This window comes from Anopheles coluzzii, chromosome 3, assembly GCF_943734685.1.
Source record: "Anopheles coluzzii chromosome 3, AcolN3, whole genome shotgun sequence".
Lineage (NCBI taxonomy): Eukaryota > Metazoa > Arthropoda > Insecta > Diptera > Culicidae > Anopheles > Anopheles coluzzii.
The window spans coordinates 59,058,400-59,079,738 of NC_064671.1; the positions used below are offsets into that span (position 1 = coordinate 59,058,400).

At 38.7% G+C, this 21,339-nt stretch overlaps 1 protein-coding gene across 1 annotated transcript; it reads left to right on the forward strand.

The window, feature by feature from the left end:
* The first annotated feature begins 5,724 nt into the window (after nucleotides 1–5,724).
* On the forward strand, nucleotides 5,725–6,927 carry LOC125907434 (uncharacterized). The gene is made up of 2 exons (XM_049609525.1): nucleotides 5,725–6,104; nucleotides 6,184–6,927. The coding sequence occupies exons 1-2, from the start codon at nucleotides 5,747–5,749 to the stop codon at nucleotides 6,186–6,188; spliced, it is 363 nt and encodes a 120-aa protein (XP_049465482.1). The 5' UTR covers nucleotides 5,725–5,746; the 3' UTR covers nucleotides 6,189–6,927.
* The last annotated feature ends 14,412 nt before the right edge of the window (nucleotides 6,928–21,339 follow it).

Here is a 21,339-nt window from a genome sequence, read left to right on the forward strand (position 1 = left end):
AATAGTGATTTGTCAGACAAAGACACCTTTTTTGTGAACTTACGTAAATTGTGTGTTACCAATATTTAAACAATGGAGAATCGTGAAACTGAGAATCGTGAAATTGAGATTTGTGAAAATCGTGAATGTGAAAAAGAAAACGTGGAACAAGTGCGGAAAAAAGGATGCGTGAAACAAGTTCAGACAAAAAGATACGGGAAACAGGTTAGATGTATAGAATCATAAAAAAATCAACAACCGATACGATGCCGAATCCTTGGGCGAAACTATCACATCTGACCTACACAGCATAAATGTGGCATCTTCGGATGAAGATATCCCTAGTGCTTCAAACATGCCGTTATCAAGTGAATATCAAGAATTTATCGGCTACCCAGAAGAACAGACAATTGAAGAAGAACGGATCGTCGAAGCAGAATACATTAGTGATTGGATCAATGTTGACGAGAGTGACAATATAGAAAATTATGAAATCGTAGATGACACCGAAAACATAGTAGAGACAGCCTCCGATAGTTCACAGCAAACGGCACCAACTAATAGTGAGGCGATGGTGGAGCGACTCCGAAATTGGGCATTGAAAACATACCAAACGCATTCGGCTCTCAACGGATTGTTAGAAATATTACGAGATACAACCAGTTACAAGTTACCCAAAGATGCGCGAACACTGCTAAGAACGAAGGAATGTGGAAAAGAAATACAGCAAATAGCTGGAGGAGAATTTTGGTATTCAGGAATAAAAGCAGCTCTGTTGAAACAATTTGGAAATGTCCAGCCAAGAGTAAACAAATTTTCATTAAATTTCTCTATGCTCTCGTAGGCAGTTTTGGCCAATACTAATGAGCATTGAAGAGTTACCCGAGGTTCCAGTATTAATGATTGGAAATTTTTTGGGGCAATCAAAACCTGCAAACCTAAAGGAATACCTTGACCCTTTAGTAAATGAACTCAACGAATTGATGGAGAAAGGCTTTCAAATAGCCAATAAACTGATAACAATACGCGTTTGGGCTAGCATCGCTGACTCACCTGCACGAGCATTTATAAAAAGTAGGTTGCGCAAAACACGTACAAATCATGACATTTTATTTTTTTTTATAATTTTGGTATTACAAAATATGATCATGTGCTTATTGTATCTAATTTTTTTTTTCTTTTACTTTTAGGAGTAGCCTACTTCAATCACAAAAATGGATGTCAGAAATGTACCGTTGAAGGTAAATTTGACAAAAATGCAAAAGTGATGTGTTTTCTCGACATTGACGCACCGCCGAGAACGCACAATGATTTTGAGAACTTCAAGTACGGTGAACATCACAGGGAAACAACGCCACTTATTCGTCTTCTCCACTTCGATATCATAAAGAATGTAATTATTGCTGATCTGTGGCACCTGATTGACTTTGGAGTAACACGAACGTCAATTACTGGTTGGAAATCCGGCAAGTTTAGTGGAGGTCCTAAATGGAGTCAAGATACATTAAATAGAATCAATGACATTCTTGACAAGGAGGAAATTCCTTTAGAATTTCACCGCAAGTTGCGTAGTATTGAAGATACTGGTTGGAAAGCCAGTGAATTTAATATGTTTTTGAACTATGCCAGTTTCATAGTGTTGAAAGAGGTGGTAACTAAAGAACAGTATGAACATTTCATGCTATACTTTTGTGCGATTAGACTATTCTCTTTCGAATGCTACAGAGAGCATTGGCCAGCTGCACATTTGATGCTTAAACAGTTTGTTGCACAGTATGCAACAATTTACGGACAACATCGTATCACCAGCAATGTGCAGATTTATTGCATGTTTACGAAGAAGTGCAAAAATTTGGACATCTTGTTAAATTTTCTTCGTATCGCTATGAAGCTAAAATACAGGATATCGCTAAAACCCTACGAAATGGGCATAAAGTTTTAGTACAGACAGCAAACAGGATTTCAGAACAGAATCCAACACGTTCATCAAGCAGTGAGAATTCACCGTTTCCTTACATTTAATCAAAAAGTAATGGAGTAGTTGTGCACGGCAGCTCGATTATTACTCTACATCCCAGTAAACAAACAAATTGGTTTTCAACTCACGATGATTATATAGTTCAATATTGCAGTGCCAAAGTGGAAGGATCAGTTATTTACGTAAGCGGAAAAAGCTTTTAGTGAAAGAGATGAAACTACCACATACCACTCCTCTAAGTGGATGATAGATATAAATGAAGCGAATGTGTGCGATCTTTCTACAGAAGAAATGGTATTTTTAATATCAGATATAAAATTTAAAATGGTAGCAATTAATGTTAGTGATAGCAGAATAGTATTAGTATTAGTACCTATGCTTCATACTTTATTATAAAACATATCAATAAATTAAAATGTTATTGTTAGCACGTTTTTGTGTTGACTGTGTTGGCTGCGTGAAAAATGTAAACAACACAACTGCTGTCACCTAGCGACCGAGATATGTAGATAAACCAAGTTAGAAAAGGTGCCGCTAGGTGGCGCAAAGGTTGTTATCAACTGAAAGAGGCAAACATATACATTGCGAAAGAGATGAAGAGACAAGATCCAGCCTCCGGTCATACACCCCATAAAGGTCGAGCATAAGAGCATAGACAGGAAACGGCGCGAAACTATTGCCAGTAGCAAAAGCGAGTGTGACCGGACTAGTTAAAAATATAGAATTTGCATCAAACGTTAAAGATCATTTTCTTATTTCAAACACCCGGAAAGAAATTGTTACCGAAGCAACAGTTATATTATGCAACGGTGAAGAAACCCATAACTTGTGTTGTATTTACAGTGGAACGTCGATTATCCGGGCAGCTCGGGACCGGGCGGTTGCCGGTTGATCGATTTGCACGGATAATGGTCCAAGAAATGTCAAATTCATATAAAAATTTAAAAATCCACTAGTTTTATGATTAATTCACGTTGAATCAAGCAATAAATCGTTAGTAGAATATTATTTTAATCAATAACTATAGATTTAACCACTGTTCATGAACAAAAATAAATTTCGAAAACAGCACTAGACACTACAGAGCTGCACAAAAAACTGGTTGCCCACTTGACTATCGCAGCAAATGTTCGCTGTACGTTTGAACAGCTGTCACATTTATGCGCACGGTTAAGCCGCCCGCCGGTTAATCCGCTCCCGGATAATCGACGTTCTACTGTATTTGTTTTCTATTTTTTATATTTATTTTTTTATTTTTTTTATTCAGAAATTTATGTTCTATTTATCTCATAAGAAAATGCAAGGATTTTTTCAAACGCATTGTGATAAGAATAAATAAACTAGTATATTGTTTTCAGATAATTTTATTTCTAGAAGGTAACATGTACCCGTTAATTATAATTCATGTGGTCAATCAAGTAAACCAGCCTCCATCACAGGTGCACAGTCTTTCTAGAGCTTTTTTACTTTAATAAAACTTATCCTACCGGGGAGAAATCTTATGTTCTTTCTCTTTTCAAAGGAGAAATATTTAGCATACAGCCTTTTTATCATTTGGATGAAATGATTTAAAAGATATTTAAATTATATTTTGGCGCAAAGTCATGCGCGGACAAAAAAATATTAAAATTTTAAAAAGATATTTTTATATTTACATCACAGTTCGTTTTATTTGTTACACCTTATCATACTAATTGTAATTCTAGTATACTATGTACATCACAGATCTTTTCATGCATTGCAGCTTATTGTACTAATTGTAATTCTAATATACTATACACATCACAGTTCGTTTTATAAAAAAAAAAATCATTCGCGAGGATGGTAATGAGGTGTTGTTAATTTTGATTCGTCATATTCGCTTCTTTCACTAGCATGTTTAAGTTTTTGTTGAATTATTTTCTCAACATATACCAATTCTACTTCGACACCAATATGGTTTGTTACCACAGCCTGAAACAAACGCAAAATATTTACATATCTGCTAAACTGTAACTTAGCAACAACATTAATCCTACCAGACCAGCTGAATTTCGCAAAAAACTTTTTATCGAAAAGTATGTCTATTGCATAGTGCAATCTATGTCTGGCATATTGAGAATTAATTTCGGCATCAATGCGTTGCACTATTGCATAGAAATATGTTGCGTCTGATTGTAATTTTTCTTCCATTTGATCCAACATTTCCAAATTTCTTATTTTCTCTAAATGAAGAGAAAATTCATTTAGCCGCATTTTTTGCATCGGTTTCACGATATTAAAAATTTCGGTTATCATCACGAAAGCTTGATGACTTTGTGCTTTTTCTTTTTTTTTTTCAACACGACACTCCTTGCAACATGTATGTCCTTTGGAGGTCTGGTTTACTGAATCACTGTCATAAATCTGGTGCATGTGGTTAAGTGAAGTTACTTGATTTGTTTCTTTGGCTTCTCGGGACTCTATGCTTGAAATCAATGCGGAATTCGGCGGCAAAATCTCATCCGATAATATCATCACCGGACACGTAGTTTTTTTCAACGGATTTGACAACACACTTGTAGAACCGCTCGACGTTGGATGCAACGAGGAATCCCCTACAGATGCGCCTAATGTTAAAGCTGTCGACGTGGACGGATTTAAACACCTTAAAATCGTGCCATGAGGAAGGCTAGCTGCCAGCGTGGCAATATCCGGTAAACTTTGCTCAGGTGCTTTGGACGAGGATGGTTGTGGATTGGAATTTAAAACTGTCGACGTGGTCGGCTGTACACAAATCGTCGTGGCGTTAGGAAAACTTTCTGCGAAAGAAAATTCTTCAATGTTTGACGATACTGCTGTGTATGATGCTGGCGACGTCAACGGTTCAACACATTGCATCATCCAGCAACCAGGACCAGAAAGACAGGATGTGGTAAGTCCTGGTTGTAATAAGCAAGGTTGCTGGCAACACTGGCATATGACAGTTCTGGCTGCTTGGGGAATGATCCAGCAGACGTGCTTGGGGACTAGAGAGCAACAGACGTATACGTAATAAAGCGTACATAATAAAACTTATTACATGGTGTCAGAAGTGTAAGAACTCTCGGAACCTAAAAGCAAACGGGAAAGTATCGTCCAATATCCGGTAAATCGTGGATTTATTGTCGTTTTCCAGCAGAACAAACGCACATTAAAGTCGCATATTGCGCGTATCAAGAGAAGAAAAGAAGCAGCAAGATGGCGGCAAATTCAGCAGACCGCTTACCAAGAGCGCTGGATTGCTCAGATTTGGCAAAAGAATGGCCAAAATGGAAGCAGCAGTTTCACATCTTTATGATTGCGAATAACAAAATCAACGAGGACGAGCGGAACAAGATCGCGATCTTTTTATGGCTAGTTGGTGATCATGGAGTTGAAATATACAACACATTATTTCCCAGCAACGGAGACATGAAGGCAATGTTCGGTGAAATTGTCGAAAACAATACAAAAAAAGATGATAAGGGAGATGCTGCTAAAAAAGAAGAAATAGGCAGAACATTGGATGACGTCATTACTGCTTTTGATTCTTACTGTCTTCCAAGAAAAAATTTGGCCATCGAAGCGTTCAAATTCAACTTCATAGAGCAGAAAGAAAATCAACCCTTTGCAGAGTTTGAAACGGCACTACGAAAACAAATGGCATTTTGCGAATTTGAGTGTGCAAATTGTCACGCATCCTATGCTGACCGAATGCTTCGTGATCGTATTATAGTCGGCATCCAGAATAAAACGTTGCAGCTAAAATTGTTGGATGCAAAAGATGAGCCGCTTAAAAACGTCGTAGAAATGTGTAAAACGTATGAGGCTGCATCAAAACACAAGCAGCTAATTCAGACCAACGATGTACATCACCTCAATAGTGTAGAAAAAGATGCTGGAAATTGGAAAATAGACACAATTCAGCGTAGTGAACTTCATAAGGCAAGCTGCTATAACTGTGGACAACCTTTTAACGGGAGTCATCGTCGTTATTGTCCTGCAAAGAATGTGACCTGTAACAATTGCGGAAAGCGGGGACATTTCATGAAATTCTGCAAAGCTCCGAAGATCAACAGTGACATCTCACGAGAACCGGTACGAACAACGCATGAAGTGAAGCAAAGGAACGACAAAGATGTAAACATGATCGCGTGGGCTGATTCAGGTAACATTGTTAGAGATGTTTATTGTGAGGGTATGGAAAATAGGGATTCTTATGAATTTCAAAATAATTATTATTGTAGAGTAAACTGTAACGTAGCAACAGTGGGTTCCAATTACAAATGGACTAAACGATACCTAATTCAGGACTGGCCAGTGGAATTTAAGCTTGATACCGGTGCAGATGTCAATTGCATTCCTGTTAGCGTGGTTACCCGTATGAACTTACCGTTGTCGAAAGAGCGTACATTTAATGTTGTGGATTATAATAATAATCGTATACAAATACACGGTCAGATTCGTCTTACTTGTGTTGACGAAGAAACCAAAAACGCATTATCAGCTAATTTCTTTGTTGTAGATGACAATCTTCAACCAATATTGGGATTACAAACATGTATAGCATTTGGATTGCTGAAACGCTTGAATAGTATAGAATCATCTCAGTCTTATCCATCAGACAGAAAAACGTTCATTGATTCAAATGCAGATCTTTTTGAAGGCCTGGGAAACCTTCCAGGGAAATGCACTATAGCGCTTAAAGAAAACTCCACTCCCTCCTTGCACTACAAAAAGCGCATACCAATTAGCCTGCACTCTCGTTTAAAAGATGAGCTTAAAAATATGGAATCTTTAGGGATTATTAGTTCGGTTGAATACCCTACAGATTGGGTAAACAATATGCAAATTGTCGAAAAACCTAATGGTGCTTTACGTATTTGTCTAGATCCGAAACCATTGAATGAATGTATCAAAAGGGATTTCTGACATTTTCTTATCCCAAAGTCAGAAGATCTTCTAAGTCGTATGACAGGAAAAAAAATATTTACCGTATTAGATCTTAAAAATGGGTTTTGGCAGTTGAAGCTAGATAGAAAAAGTTCGGATCTAACCACGTTTATGACACCGTATGGTAGATTCCGTTGGAATCGTGTCCCGTTTGGAATAAGTAGTGCACCAGAAATGTTCCAACAAAGAATGGTAAAAATATTTGGGGATATTCCTGGAGTTGAAGTATATTTTGATGATCTGGCCATTACTGGAAACGATTTTGAGGAACATGACAAAACTCTATCAATTGTTCTTGAAAGAGCTAGACAAAATAACATAAAATTTAACTCTAGCAAAACCCAATGCAGAACTGATGAGATCAAGTTCATGGGTCACATATTATCTGATGGTAAAATAAGACCAGATCAATCTTACATAAATGCAATTGTTGATATGCCCAGACCAAAAAATAAGTCAGAGGTGCTTCGTCTTCTGGGATTGCTAAAATATCTAGGTAAATTGATCCCAAATCTATCCAAACGAACCGCCTTACTGCGACAACTGTCTCGCAATGATGTTGAATGGTCTTGGACCGAGCAACGAACGTGAGGTTGACGATATATTAGAGACGATTACCAATCAACCTGTGCTAGCAATGTTTGATATTGACAAGCCTATAATAGTTCAAACAGACAGTTCTAAAGATGGCTTAGGGAGTGTTTTAATGCAGAATGGAAAGGCCATAGCATATGCATCTCGCACACTATCCAAAAGTGAACAAAAGTGGGCACAAATAGAAAAAGAACTCTTGGCTATTGTTTTTGCTTGTGAACGATTTCATCACTTTTTATATGGTCACGAATTCACTGTTCAATCGGACCACAAGCCACTAGAAGCTCTGGTTAAACGTGATATTGATGATGTTACTCCTCGTTTGCAACGAATGTTCCTCCATCTATTGAAGTATCCAGGAATGATCATAAAATACACACCTGGTAAGGAATTACTTATAGCTGACTGTCTCTCACGAGCAGCACTGCCAGACAATAAAGACTTTAGCAACGAGCTATCGGGGATAATTCATGCAATATCCAATAAAGCATGCTTATCGACTGATAATTATAATTACTATGTAGGTAAACTCAATGATGATGAAAGATACAAACAAATTGTCAATTATGTCAAACAGGGCTGGCCGTCATATCATCAACTAGATTCATTAGGGCAATTGTTTTATAAGCATCGCCACTTGCTTCATTTTGAAAATGGATTGTTGTTCAAAGAGCATCGATTGGTTGTTCCTACTCTCATGCAACCAACTATTTCCAAATGGTTGCATGCTCCTCATCTAGGCATAGAAAAAACTCTCGCAAGAGCCAGGTCCCAGTTTTTTTGGCCCGGTATGTCGAATGACATCACTGAACTTGTTAAAGCATGCCAGGTTTGCGAAAAGTTTACACGTAACCAACAAAAAGAACCCCTTTTACAAGACACACCTCCTAGTTATCCATTTGAGAGAGTGGGTATAGATTTATATGAATACGCAGGGAATGATCATATCGTAATTATAGATGCATATTCAGGGTATCTTATTTCTAGGCAGTTAAATGAAAAATCAATAAGATGTGTCCTGGAAGTCTTAGATCGCGTGTTTTGTGAATATGGGTATCCCACGCAAATCAGGTGTGACAATGTTCCATTCAATTCTACTGCATTTGTAACGTATAGCAATGATACAAATATTAACATATCATTTTCTAGCCCAAGAAACCCTCAAAGTAACGGACTAGCAGAAAAAGGTGTAGCTATTGCTAAAAATATAATTAAACGATGCTATGAAGCTGACGATATCAAATATTTTCAATATCGGCTTCTTGAGTATAACACCACAACAGTACCGACAATGGGTCTTTCTCCAGCACAATTATTCTTTGGTCGCCAGCTTAAGTCTCGCTTACCCACAAATAGTGCGTTGTTACATCGCAATTGCATTGATGAAAAACTCATCGAAACGAAAATATTTTCCAAGCGACAACATCAAAAGAAATTTTATGATCGAGCTTCAAAACCATTGCCAGTCCTGAACATAGGAGATAGAGTGAATTTCAAAAAGACAGGAAAAGAATGGAATAATGGTAAAATCGTTCGTCAGGTAAACAGTAGATCGTACATAGTTCAAGACAATTTTGGAAATCATTTTCGACGGAATAGAAGATTTCTGGTGAAAACTGCAAATATGATCCCAAATAGCAATGACATATTCTATCAAAAAGATGAGATTCATGTAGGTTTACCCATAAGTATGGCCGCATCTCACGGTGAAAATAGATATCAGCCAACAGAAAGCATAGAAACACAAGATACCGAGGCATTGGAAAATCAATCAAACGGAACAGTTACAGGGACAGAATCTGATTATGACACGTGTTGTACAGCGAGTGATTCAGAATCAACGTTAAATGAAGACCTTGAAAATAACGAATCTCAATCAGATGAGCCAGATACAGATAACCTATACAAAACCCGAAGTGGACGCGTCGTTCGTGCTCCAAGAATATTTGATGTTTAGTTAGTATAGATTCATATTGATAGGATTAGACTAAGTGCATTAGGATAATTAGCTTTAATAATAAGTTTGTAAATATTTGTAAAAAAAAAGAAAAAGAAAGCGTGTAATAAGCAAGGTTGCTGGCAACACTGGCATATGACAGTTCTGGCTGCTTGGGGAATGATCCAGCATACGTGCTTGGGGACTAGAGAGCAACAGACGTATACGTAATAAAGCGTACATAATAAAACTTATTACACTGGTAACTGCACCCTCTGCTTCTCCAGTCGAGGTCGGATATTGTTCCGTCGTACCACTATTTGCCTCAATATCGGCCCGGTATTTCTGTGGTATGTTTGATGACTGTTACGATATGTTCGATTTTGGGACGGTTGCCATGTGGTAACTTTGAACTCGCGTTGGCCAGGATGGTCTTCAAACATCGTTATGGAAGGTCATCGTTTGGCGAATTAAGCAGAACTGAGGTGGATACTACTTTCGAGCGGACTTTCGACACTTGATCGTTCAGGCGATCATAGAAACCTTTGGGAGGTTTCCCTTACTGGAAACGTTGGAGTTTAGAGGCCTTACCTTGGGCAGGGGGACATAACTAAACTCTTTAAATGAGAAGTCGATAGATGTAGGATGGGCATAGTCTTATCCTGACAGTCCGAACGAATCTGACCTGCCATGATCGGAGTTGGTTTTATTTATACTCAAAAGAAGTTAAGGGTTTCTCACATTTGGTTCCGGGTTGTATGTTGGAAAGTTATTGTTTTCACTCAGCTAGTTACGTTTGTCTTTTGTTGACAAGAACGATGGTTCTTGTCACTAAGTTCCTGTTTTGGGTTTAATGCTTATACTGTTCCTGCTTTGGGTTGTAATGCATAAACTGTTCCTGCTTATGTTGTACGTTTTCGGCTGGTTCTGTTAAGTGTGTCACAATTGTTTTTATATGAACGGTGTGGCCTGAGCTCTTCCGGATGTGTATGGTATGATCTGATTTGCTGAGCGTGTTATAATGAATGTGTTGCGATGGTGTGATTTGGCTTTCCAATGTGCCTATAGCTGATAGTGTGTATTATAATAAGTTCTGTATAGCAGATATGCTACAGTTCTTTTTTCCTGGACGACGGGTAATAGCATGCGTAGGAATATGTTCCGACGTGTTAAACAGTCGAACTGCTTTACCGGGGCCATGTGACAATTCTGCGGCCAATGGAATGCGGATTTGATCTTTGCTACATGAAGCAACACTCGAACTAGGCGCGGACGCATCTTGCACGGGCAGCACTGCAACCTGTTCCAACGGTGGTAGATCATTCATAGCCGTATTAGGCAGATGGGACCTGAGCGTTGCTTGCGTGGCAAGGATATCCAAGGCCGACATTAAATGGATTGCACTTTGCGCACCTTGTTTAGTCTCCGTTACCATAAGGAGCGCGTGTTTAGCCGGCGTCGACATCTGCATTTTGAAAAGGTAAATTAAAATCCACTTCATCTTATGCTTCTTAATAATAGTTGTTTTTACATGTCACACAACTCACATTGTTCGTTTTTCTTCTCAAGCTCGATTGCTTAACTCGTCGAAACAACCAAACTGTAACGAATGCGGACTGAAATTACGAATGACAAATACAAATAATAAAAGGTAACCACACTTTTGTATTTCACATATTAACTTACAAATCACTTGCTTATATTTTAACACAAACTTTTAACTATTTTTTCAGGATTTACGCACTATACGATGTTGTCGGTGCAAGCGATGATACATACACAAATGTAGTTCAGCGATCTTTCACGCACACCACGGAAAAGAAATATTGCAAAGTGCGGTAACAGCGCAGCGCACACCGAAACAAACGCGCGCGAGGGGGTGTTCAGCGCAGCGCGCAAGTGCGGCAACAGCGCAGCCCCGACAGACAAAGAGAGCGAAATTTACAGGCGAGGGACATGTAGAAACAGGGGGAAGGGGTTCGGTCGAAGTTGTATTGTCCGCCATAGTCGAGCCGAAGCAACCCTACTAGCAATGAGAATGTAAAAGTGTGCGTCTTTCAGGCGAGGGGCATGTAGAAGCAGGGGGAGACGGTTGGAAATACGCGGAATTACGCGGCGGCGAGAGCGTGTTTTGCTTTCTACACAGTTTTCGCACTCACACAATCACACATGTGTGAATGTGTGCGTTCACTTTCAGCCAGCGCGCTCAGTTTGGTTTTCTCGCAGTGGCTTGCTGGTGTCGGTGTCTCGCTCGCACTAGTGCAGCGAGTGTTCCTCGTGCGTTCCCTTTCTTGCTACCACACAAAATCGTCAGTACAGTTCAAGCCTTCGCAGTGTGAGGCCGCGCGCGTTTCAGCCTAAGTCCCGGGCGCTCGATGTAATTTGAAGTGAAGTGTTGAAGTGTTGTTTATTTCAATTCACATTATTACGGCCTCGGCCGTATTTTCAATTGATGAAGTGTTGTGCACATTGAAATAAAGCTGCGATAATCTTTCATAATTCAACATGAATATGTAAATTACGCTGCTTTATTTCAATGATTTTTTACAGTATTCAACATGAACAACATACAGGCAGTAAGGCGGGTGCTTGAAGTGACGATTTTTTTTATTATTTATAATAAAAAATATGTGTGGTTTTGTGGCAAGATTGTGGTTAGCGATGTGTGGAACTGTGCCTTAAGTTTCAATAAAGTGTTAAAATATCAAACAAGTTTGATGTGTTTAAGTTTTATTTCGATGCATGCGATTTTATTACGCTGCAAATCAAAGTGAACGAAAGCGCACAGCACACAACGCGCAACGAAAGAAACGAAGGGGAGGGGGTGTCCAGCGCTACGCGCAAAGCGCGACAACAGCGCAGCGCAAACCAAAAAGAACGCGCGGGAGGGGGTGTTCAGCGCAGCGCGCAAGTGCGGCAACAGCGCAGCGCAAACCGAAAGAAACGCGAGAGAGCAAGAACAGCTGATCCGCGCATCCAGCGCAGCTCGAGAGGAAAAAAACGGGAGGGAGGGGGTATCAGCTGATCAGCTGTTTTGTATCGCGAGAGCGCCCCGTGTAATTTGAAGGCATGCGAGAGAGCGCTGCGCGCGCTCACTCTCAATTCGGAAAAAAATCACTGCGGCTCGACTATGGCGGCCAATACAAAATCGACCGAACCCCTTCCCCTGTTTCTACATGCCACTCGCCTGTACATTTCGCTCTCTTTGCCTGTAGGGAATTTTTTTCCGAATTGAGAATAAGCGAGCGCAGCGCTCTCTCGCTTGCCTTCAAATTACACGGGGCGCTCTCACGATACAAAACATCTGATGAGCTGATACCCCCTCCCTCCCGTTTTTTTCCTCTCGAGCTGCGCTGGATGCGCGGATCAGCTGTTCTTGCTCTCTCGCGTTTCTTTCGGTTTGCGCTGCGCTATTGCCGCACTTGCGCGCTGCGCTGAACACCCCCTCCCGCGCGTTCTTTTCGGTTTGCGCTGCGCTGTTGCCGCACTTTGCGCGTAGCGCTGGACACCCCCTCCCCCACGTTTCTTTCGTTGCGCGTTGTGCGCTGTGCGCTTTCGTTCACTTTGATTTGCAGCGTAATAAAATCACATGCATCGAAACAAAACTTAAACACATCAAACTCGTTTGATATTTTAACACTTTATTGAAACTTAAGGCACAGTTCCACACATCGCTAACCACAATCTTGCCACAAAACCACACATATTTTTTATTATAAATAATAAAAAAAATCGTCACTTCAAGCACCCGCCTTACTGCCTGTATGTTGTTCATGTTGAATACTGTAAAAAATCATTGAAATAAAGCAGCGTAATTTACATATTCATGTTGAATTATGAAAGATTATCGCAGCTTTATTTCAATGTGCACAACACTTCATCAATTGAAAATACGGCCGAGGCCGTAATAATGTGAATTGAAATAAACAACACTTCAACACTTCACTTCAAATTACATCGAGCGCCCGGGACTTAGGCTGAAACGCGCGCGGCCTCACACTGCGAAGGCTTGAACTGTACTGACGATTTTGTGTGGTAGCAAGAAAGGGAACGCACGAGGAACACTCGCTGCACTAGTGCGAGCGAGACACCGACACCAGCAAGCCGCCGCGAGAAAACCAAACTGAGCGCGCTGGCTGAAAGTGAACACACACATTCACACATGTGTGATTGTGTGAGTGCGAAAACTGTGTAGAAACCAAAACACGCTCTCGCCGTAGCGTAATTCCGCGTATTTCCAACCGTCTCCCCCTGCTTCTACATGCCCCTCGCCTGAAAGACGCACACTTTTACATTCTCTTTGCTTGTAGGGTGTAATTCCCATCTTTAAAGGTTTTATCAAATTTCCTGGATAAAGATTAAGCATCTACCAATATTGTTATCGCCATTGCATGGTTACGCAGAGACAGTTTTATACTGCTTATGCTGGCTCTAGGATTTATAAATTCAGTCCCATTGAAACTTACTTTGCTAAACTTTAAAGTATTTATGCCCAGTATTGATTGAAAACTATTGGCGCTGCAGATTGGTATCCTTACTTATTTACTTATTTATCCGGCGCTACAACCGCTTTGCGGTCTTGGCCTGCCTCAGGAGTGTCCGAAACCGCTTACGGTCTCGCGCCTTTGTCTGCCAGTCCGTTATCCCGACCTTACAGGGTTTTACAATTGATTGTAGACTTCCTGCATATTTTTTTTTTTAAATTGTCGCTATTAATTTCTTACCAGCAGCATATAATTTGGGTTGAGCGCTATAGATTTTTTGAAAAGGTGCAATTGATTTCAGCAGGTCCCTGCTTGACAGCCTAAGAGCGTCGCGTTTATAACATCCGGTGTGACAGATCGACAGGCCGGTCTCGTAGTACAGTCGTCAACTCGTACGACTTAACAACATGCCCGTCATGGGTTCAAGCCCCAAATAGACCATGCCGCCATACGTAGGATTGACTATCCTGCTATGGGGGGAAATCAATTAGTCACTGAAAGCCAAACCCACTAGTGGTGCACAGGCAGGCCTTGACCGACAACGGTTGTTGAGCCAAAGAAGAAAGAAGAAAGTGACAGATCGACTTGAATAATAATCTGTGGATAATATTTAATTTCATCCGCCCATTTGTTTAAATCACTTGTGTTACTACTATATATCATCCACAAAGTCAGATATATTTTATCTGATAGGTTTTCGGTGCTATTGTTTTGATTTTATTAATACAACAATACACAACAAAAGCACTTAACGGCTGAATTGAAATTTGCAGTAGTGGACCCACAGGCATAACCTAACCAAAATCTAGATTGGGCAAGTTTTTCAGAGTGACCATATGTAGTTCTATCGATTTTCGATCGAATATCGGTTTACAAATGAGCGCACTATAATTCAATTTTTCTAACCAAAAATCAAATGTTTTTCTAAGTATTCAGCGTTCAACGTAAAATTAGAATTTAATAAATTTTGTGAGTGAATAAAAAGTTGTTTTTACCGAAAATTACCGAATTCGCTTTAGATTTCCTACCGATAACCTCTAAAAACAATCTGGTCACTCCGCGCCAGCAATCGGCCTGCTGAAATCAGTTGCTCCTAGTGAATAATCCATTGCTCGTAATCAAAAATAGAGGATGCTAGTCAAGAATCTATTGCGACTATTCAAAAAAAGTATGCTGCTAGTCTAAACTCAATTGGAAAACCCTGTAATGGCAGACGCCTCCACGCCATCTTGCCACCTCAATTTGGGCCTACCACGCCTCCTCTGTCCTTGTGGACGGCCTAAAAAGAATTTACGGGCTGGGTCGTCTGTTTCCATGCGTTTAACATGGCGAGCCCACCGGAGTCTGGCGAGCTTTATACGCTGTACGACAGTGAGGTCGCCGTACATCTCGTATAGCTCTTGCCTTGTAATCTTGTCATACATTACTCAAATTCCAACGTCTTGCTGCCCGATATGAGGATCAAAGCCCACAGAAATGCAGAATGTAAATTACATCGATAACGGATTCCATCCTTCTCCGGAGTCTTTGATTCATGGAATATCACCACTGCACTGTTGGATAAGAGTTTTAGAGTGTCTTTTACATATATCATATAGATAAGATTTAAAAAAATGGAAAGTGACTGTGCATTACAGAGAGGCATATAATAGTAGAAAACACATTATTTTGCGTGATTTATTTACTGAATTTGGAGTGAAAGTAGACCAAGTTCGAGCAGGTTCATCAGGCACAAGCACTACAGGAAATGTTTGCAGGCGAATATTTTCAAACCCTAAACTTGCAAGTGAAGCGTTAGGTGTTGATGAGGATTTGATAAGGCGGTTTAGAAATATATTAATAGCTATCAATAGTGAACGGCCTTTGAACGCAGAAACCATGAGTTTATATTGTAAGGATACTTATTATAAGTTTATCCATTTGTATAGCTGGTATTACATACCAGCAACTGTGCATAAAATTTTAGCGCATCCTGGAGCACTAATTCTTAACACGCCTGTTCCGTTAGGGAGTATAGGAGAAGAATGCAGAGAAGCACGCCATAACATATTCCGGAAAGATAGGGAAAACCATCCATGCAAATGCACTAGAGAGTAATTTGGTCGATGTATTTATGCGTGCAATACACAGCAGTGATCCATATATTAGTTCACTTCCTTTGCAGAATCGTGTGCAAAGAAAAATGAGCAACAAGTATCCAGAGGAAGTCAAACTTTTCTTTGAGTTTGAGTAATTAAATTCAAATGAAAATGGATATGCTCTTGAGGAGTCCTTTGAGGATATTATGGACACTTTAGACAAGTTGAATGAGCCACTCATACAGGATATGGGTTAAAAGTTATATGTTATAAGTTGGTAGACAATAAATCATATTAGGAATCGACTTTGTTTTAATTTATAAGAAGTAATATAAAATAAATTCTTCTTCTTCTTCTTCTTTGGCTCAACAACCGTTGTCGGTCAAGGCCTGCCTGTACCACTTATGGGCTTGGCTTTCAGTGACTAATTGATTTCCCCCCATAGCAGGATAGTCAGTCCTACGTATGGCGGCACGGTCTATTTGGGGATTGAACCCATGACGGGCATGTTGTTAAGTCGTACGAGTTGACGACTGTACTACGAGACCGGGTCAATGGAAATGGAAATGAACCGAACGAATAATCATTTTTGGAAATGAACCGAACGAATAATCATTTTGGTTTAACCGAGTTCATTTGTGGTTCATTCCTGTTAAAATAAACAACCGTCAAAATAGTTAGCGACTGCTCGATATCGCATATAAGCAAACACGGGGAAAAAATTCGAGCAGTATAATTAAACGAATGTTAATTTGTATCGCATACGCTCTTGACAGTCGTTTACTTAACGGCGGCATAGGACCATTCGTTAAAATTAACAAATCAACTCAATGCGTTCGCGATGCCAAATTCTAGCAATTTTTAACGACTCTGGTTAATTTTTAACGACTGTTAATTTTAAACCAATTCTTTCGCGATGCCAGCTAGTGTATTGCATTTTGAAAATTATAAGGTAGACCAGGAAGATCCTTATTACGACTGGTAGGACGTTCTTTTCGTGAACGTCCTGGTATTACGGTTCACGTTCATATTTGTATGGCGGGAATGAACGACCTAGCGTACTAGAACATTATTTATTTCGACGGATAGGACGTTCTTTTCGTGAATGTCTTGTTATGTTCTTTCAAATGTATTAAATAAATACGATGTGTTTGGTTGGAGCTTGGACGCTAAATCATGCGCAGCGCGAGCTGCGCATCCCTTTTTATTCGAAACTGACAGCATGTCAAGACGGATCGCTATCAAGGATAATGTATTTAGAAGGTTGATTTTTATCGCTTTTGCTGGGCGACATTGTGGGGGACATCTGTCACTCTCTGCATACAAATTTCATTACCCCGCACCAGCCCTCCCCGATTTTTATACCAGAGCCCCCGGAGGAGAAATGTCAAGTCGAGAAATGTCATTTTGCTCTGAACAACTTCACCTTGTCATTTATAACACCTTGATCGCTATCGCTTAATCCGTGCACAACGGTTTCAGATCATGGCAATATTGGTCATAATGCCATAATACGCCCAACCAAAAAAATTTTTTTTTTTTTACGTACAATATTTCTTAATTCTATTTTAATGGACGATTTCTGTTCTTTCACCTATCTTTAGTTCAATATTTGGACCGGTTTCTTTAATAATAGTATAAGGTCCTAAAAATGGTTGTTCTAACTTACTAGCCGTTTCATTTCTCAACAAACATTGATCTCCTGGCTCAAAAACCTTGATTTTACTTGTTTGATCATACTTTAATTTTACCTTATGTTTGTTATTTATGAGCTTTTCTCTGACTTCTCGATGTGAAATTATCAATTTAGCTAGAAAGGTTTTTATATAGTTGTCTAAATCGTAATGCATTTCCTTTTTAGGGTTTTCTAAGCAATTCGAAGGAATATTAGGCAGTCGGCCATATAATAAAAATAAAGGGGAATAACCTGTTACTGTATGTACAATGTTGTTGTAGAATTGAATCCAATCCTTCCAAGCTAGTGGGTTGTCTTTGCAATGGATTCTTAGGAAATTCCCTAACATTTTATGTGAATTTTCCAAGGCTCCTATGCTTTCATGGTGATATGCCGTGGAATTTAGTTTTTCAATATTAAGTTGTTTGCAAAGTTCGATGAATAGTTTTGACATAAACTCTGCTCCTCTATCCGTGCAAATGATTTTTGGTATCCCATATTTGAGAATTACTTTTTCTACGAATGCCTTTGCTACCGTTTCCGTTCTTTTGTCTGTAATAGGTGTTGCTGTGATGAATTTAGTAAGATCGTATTGTGTTGTCAAAATATATTCACAACCTTCTACTTTCACAAGTGGTCCTACCAACTCTAAATATATTTTTTCCATGGGCTCGCTAGCAGTAGACGTTATTGTTAATGGTATTTTTGGTTCACTTATCTTTTTGTTCACCTGACACTCTTTACATTTTTTAACCATGTTCCGTACATCTGTATCTATGCCCTTCCATGTATATCGTGGTTTTATGGTTTTCAACATTCTATTTACTCCTGCATGTCCTGCTATAGGCAGAATATGATGATCGTTCATAATGAGCAATTTTAATTCTTTTTCACAATCTTTGATTATTTTTATATCCCTTTGCATTACTACTATTTTGGAAGATTTTTTATATTTATCATTTTGATGTTTGCAAGAAGTTTTTTGATCTTATCATCATATTTCCTTATTACCAGTATCACCTCTTTCTCTATTTCTTTTTTTATTTTCAAAATTTCGAGCAATATTCTCCGTAGAAGAATTATGCTTTGTGTATCGGGAATTTTGATTTTTTCGTTTGTTGCTACAACATTTTTTATCTCAGGGCAAACTACGAGCTCTACGAATACAATTTTTGATGAAGGCTGTGGATTGTTCGGAATGTTCTTGTCTGAAGAAACGTCATTTTGTTTAGAAATCATAGACCTTGTGGTTGTTAGTACTACGTCATGATTGAGTGTTTTGAGATCGTCACTTGACATTCGAGAAAGTGCATCTGCCACCACATTATCAGTTCCTTTTGTATACTGGATCACGAAATCGAACTCCTCTAATGCAAGGCGGAATTTAGTGAGTCTGCTTGATGGGTCAGTCATTGTAAATAAGTAGACCAGCGGTCTATGATCAGTGAAAATTTCGAATGTTTTTCCAAACAAATAGGGACGAAAATGTTTTGTAGCCCACACTACTGCTAGCAATTCCTTTTCTAATGTACCATAGTTTAATTCGGATTTGTTCAAAGCTCTGCTTGCATAAGGTATGGGTTTCCCATTTTTATTTTGTAAGACTGCACCGATGGCTGTTCCCGATGCATCCGTATGTAATACGAATTTATTATTTTCGCTGAAATCCGGAAAGTCTAAAAGAGGTGGATTTATAAATTTTTGTTTAAGTGTTTCAAATGATTGATTATATTCTGGAGTCCATTTGAAAGGAACATTTTTTCTTGTGAGCATATTAAGCGGCATACAAATGCTAGCAAAATTTTGTATGTGCTTCCTATAGTAATTGGCAAACGCAATGAATCGTTTAACTTGATCTGCGCTAGTTGGTACAGGCCAATTCTCAATACATTCAATTTTTGCTGGATCAGGTTTTACCCCTTCATTAGAAATGTAATGTCCAAGATAAACCAATTCTTTTTTTAGAAAATGACATTTTTCAGGATTTAATTTTAAATTGACTTTTTGTAATCTAGTAAAGGTAGCAATAAGATTTGTATTATGCTCCTGTAAGTTTTTCCCGAAAACAATAATGTCATCAAGATAAACCAAACATTTTTCTTGATTTAGTCCTGACAAAGCAATTGTCATAAGCCTCGAAAAAGATGATGGGCTGATTTTAAGACCCATAGGTAATCTTGTCATCTGATATTGGCCCGTTGCTGTGGTAAATGCTGTTATTGGACGGTCCTCTTTATTAAGTTGAACTTGGTAGTATCCTTGTGACAAATCAAGGTGCGAGAAATATTTGGCACCAGCCAATGAATCAATTACTTCCTCTATATTAGGAAATGGAAATTTATCATCTTGTATAACTGAATTTACTTTCCGATAATCTACTACTAGCCGCCATTTTTTCGTATCATTTGATGATTTTTTTTTTTTATTCAGAAAGAACGGCTTCGGCCGTTTTGATGATTTTTTAGGTACCAATAAAATAGGGCTATTCCAGTCGGATTGAGCGGGTTTAATTATGTTCTCATTCAGCATTTTATTAATCTGTTTTTCTGTTTCATTTTTCTGAAAATATGGCAACCGATATTGCTTTGAATAGCTTGGTATTACATTAGTTTTTGCTTTAATATTAGCTTTAAGACAGCTTGAAGGTTTGAGAACGGCATTATTGAGACAAAAAATATCGTTAAATTTTAAACACAATTTTGAAATCATTCTTCTTTCATCATCTGTTAAATGTGCTAAATTTAATTCTTTAAGAAGTTGTTTGGCCCGCTCAGTATTTTCATCGTTTCTTTTAAATTCAATTATATTATAAGCTTCAGCAGGTTGAATGATTGGTTTGAAATTTTTGATGGAAGTTGGTTTGTTTGAAAAATTAACTAACTTAACAGGAAGTTTCCCATTTATTGGTGTTGCTAAACTGTTGGCAACAAAAACATGTGGTGATAATTGTTTACTCATTATTACAGACATTTTAGTTGTATCTGTATCAACATATGTAAGTAATTCAGTTCTTGCAGGTATATGAAAATTATTATAATATTTAGGTGGGGTAAAAGAAATTTTCATTTTAGAAAAATCAAAAATAGCATTAAATTGTTTTAAGAAATTGGTGCCAATTAACCCATTAATATCTGACGGTAAATTATTTAGTACATGAAAACGAATAGGATATTTATTATTATCAATAGTAATTGTCGTGTCGATATATCCCATAGTTTGAGTATTGCCATTAAGGCCTCTGACCATAAACTTATTATGAGGATTAATATATACTTGGTTGGGAATACATCGTTGTGCAATAATGCAACAAGATGCTCCGCTATCGATAATAAATAATAAATAAACCTCGGGCTCGCATGGGTGGTCGATTGTACCAGTTTTGTCGATGGCTCCACAATGCATCATGGTTGCCATCATTGTTTTCAAATTCAGAGGAACATTCCAAAGCATCAGAAATCGCCTTGCTTAGTGTGGGAGGATTTCTTGCTTTCAGAAAAAAATTTGTTGTTGGATTGGATAGTCCCCCTATAAACACACGTATAGCTGTTGTTTCCACTATATTTTTCGCAGAACCTTCCGAAACAAAATTTCGAGCTGAAACATGGGCCGCTGCTAGTTTTGCACACAAAGCTTCAATTTCTGACCCATACTCGGAAATGTCACGCTTTCCTTGCCTCTTGGTT

Bases quoted from the DNA above. Each gene is read 5' to 3' on its own strand.
- LOC125907434 (XM_049609525.1), top strand. From the start codon at position 5,747: ATGTGTAAAACGTATGAGGCTGCATCAAAACACAAGCAGCTAATTCAG.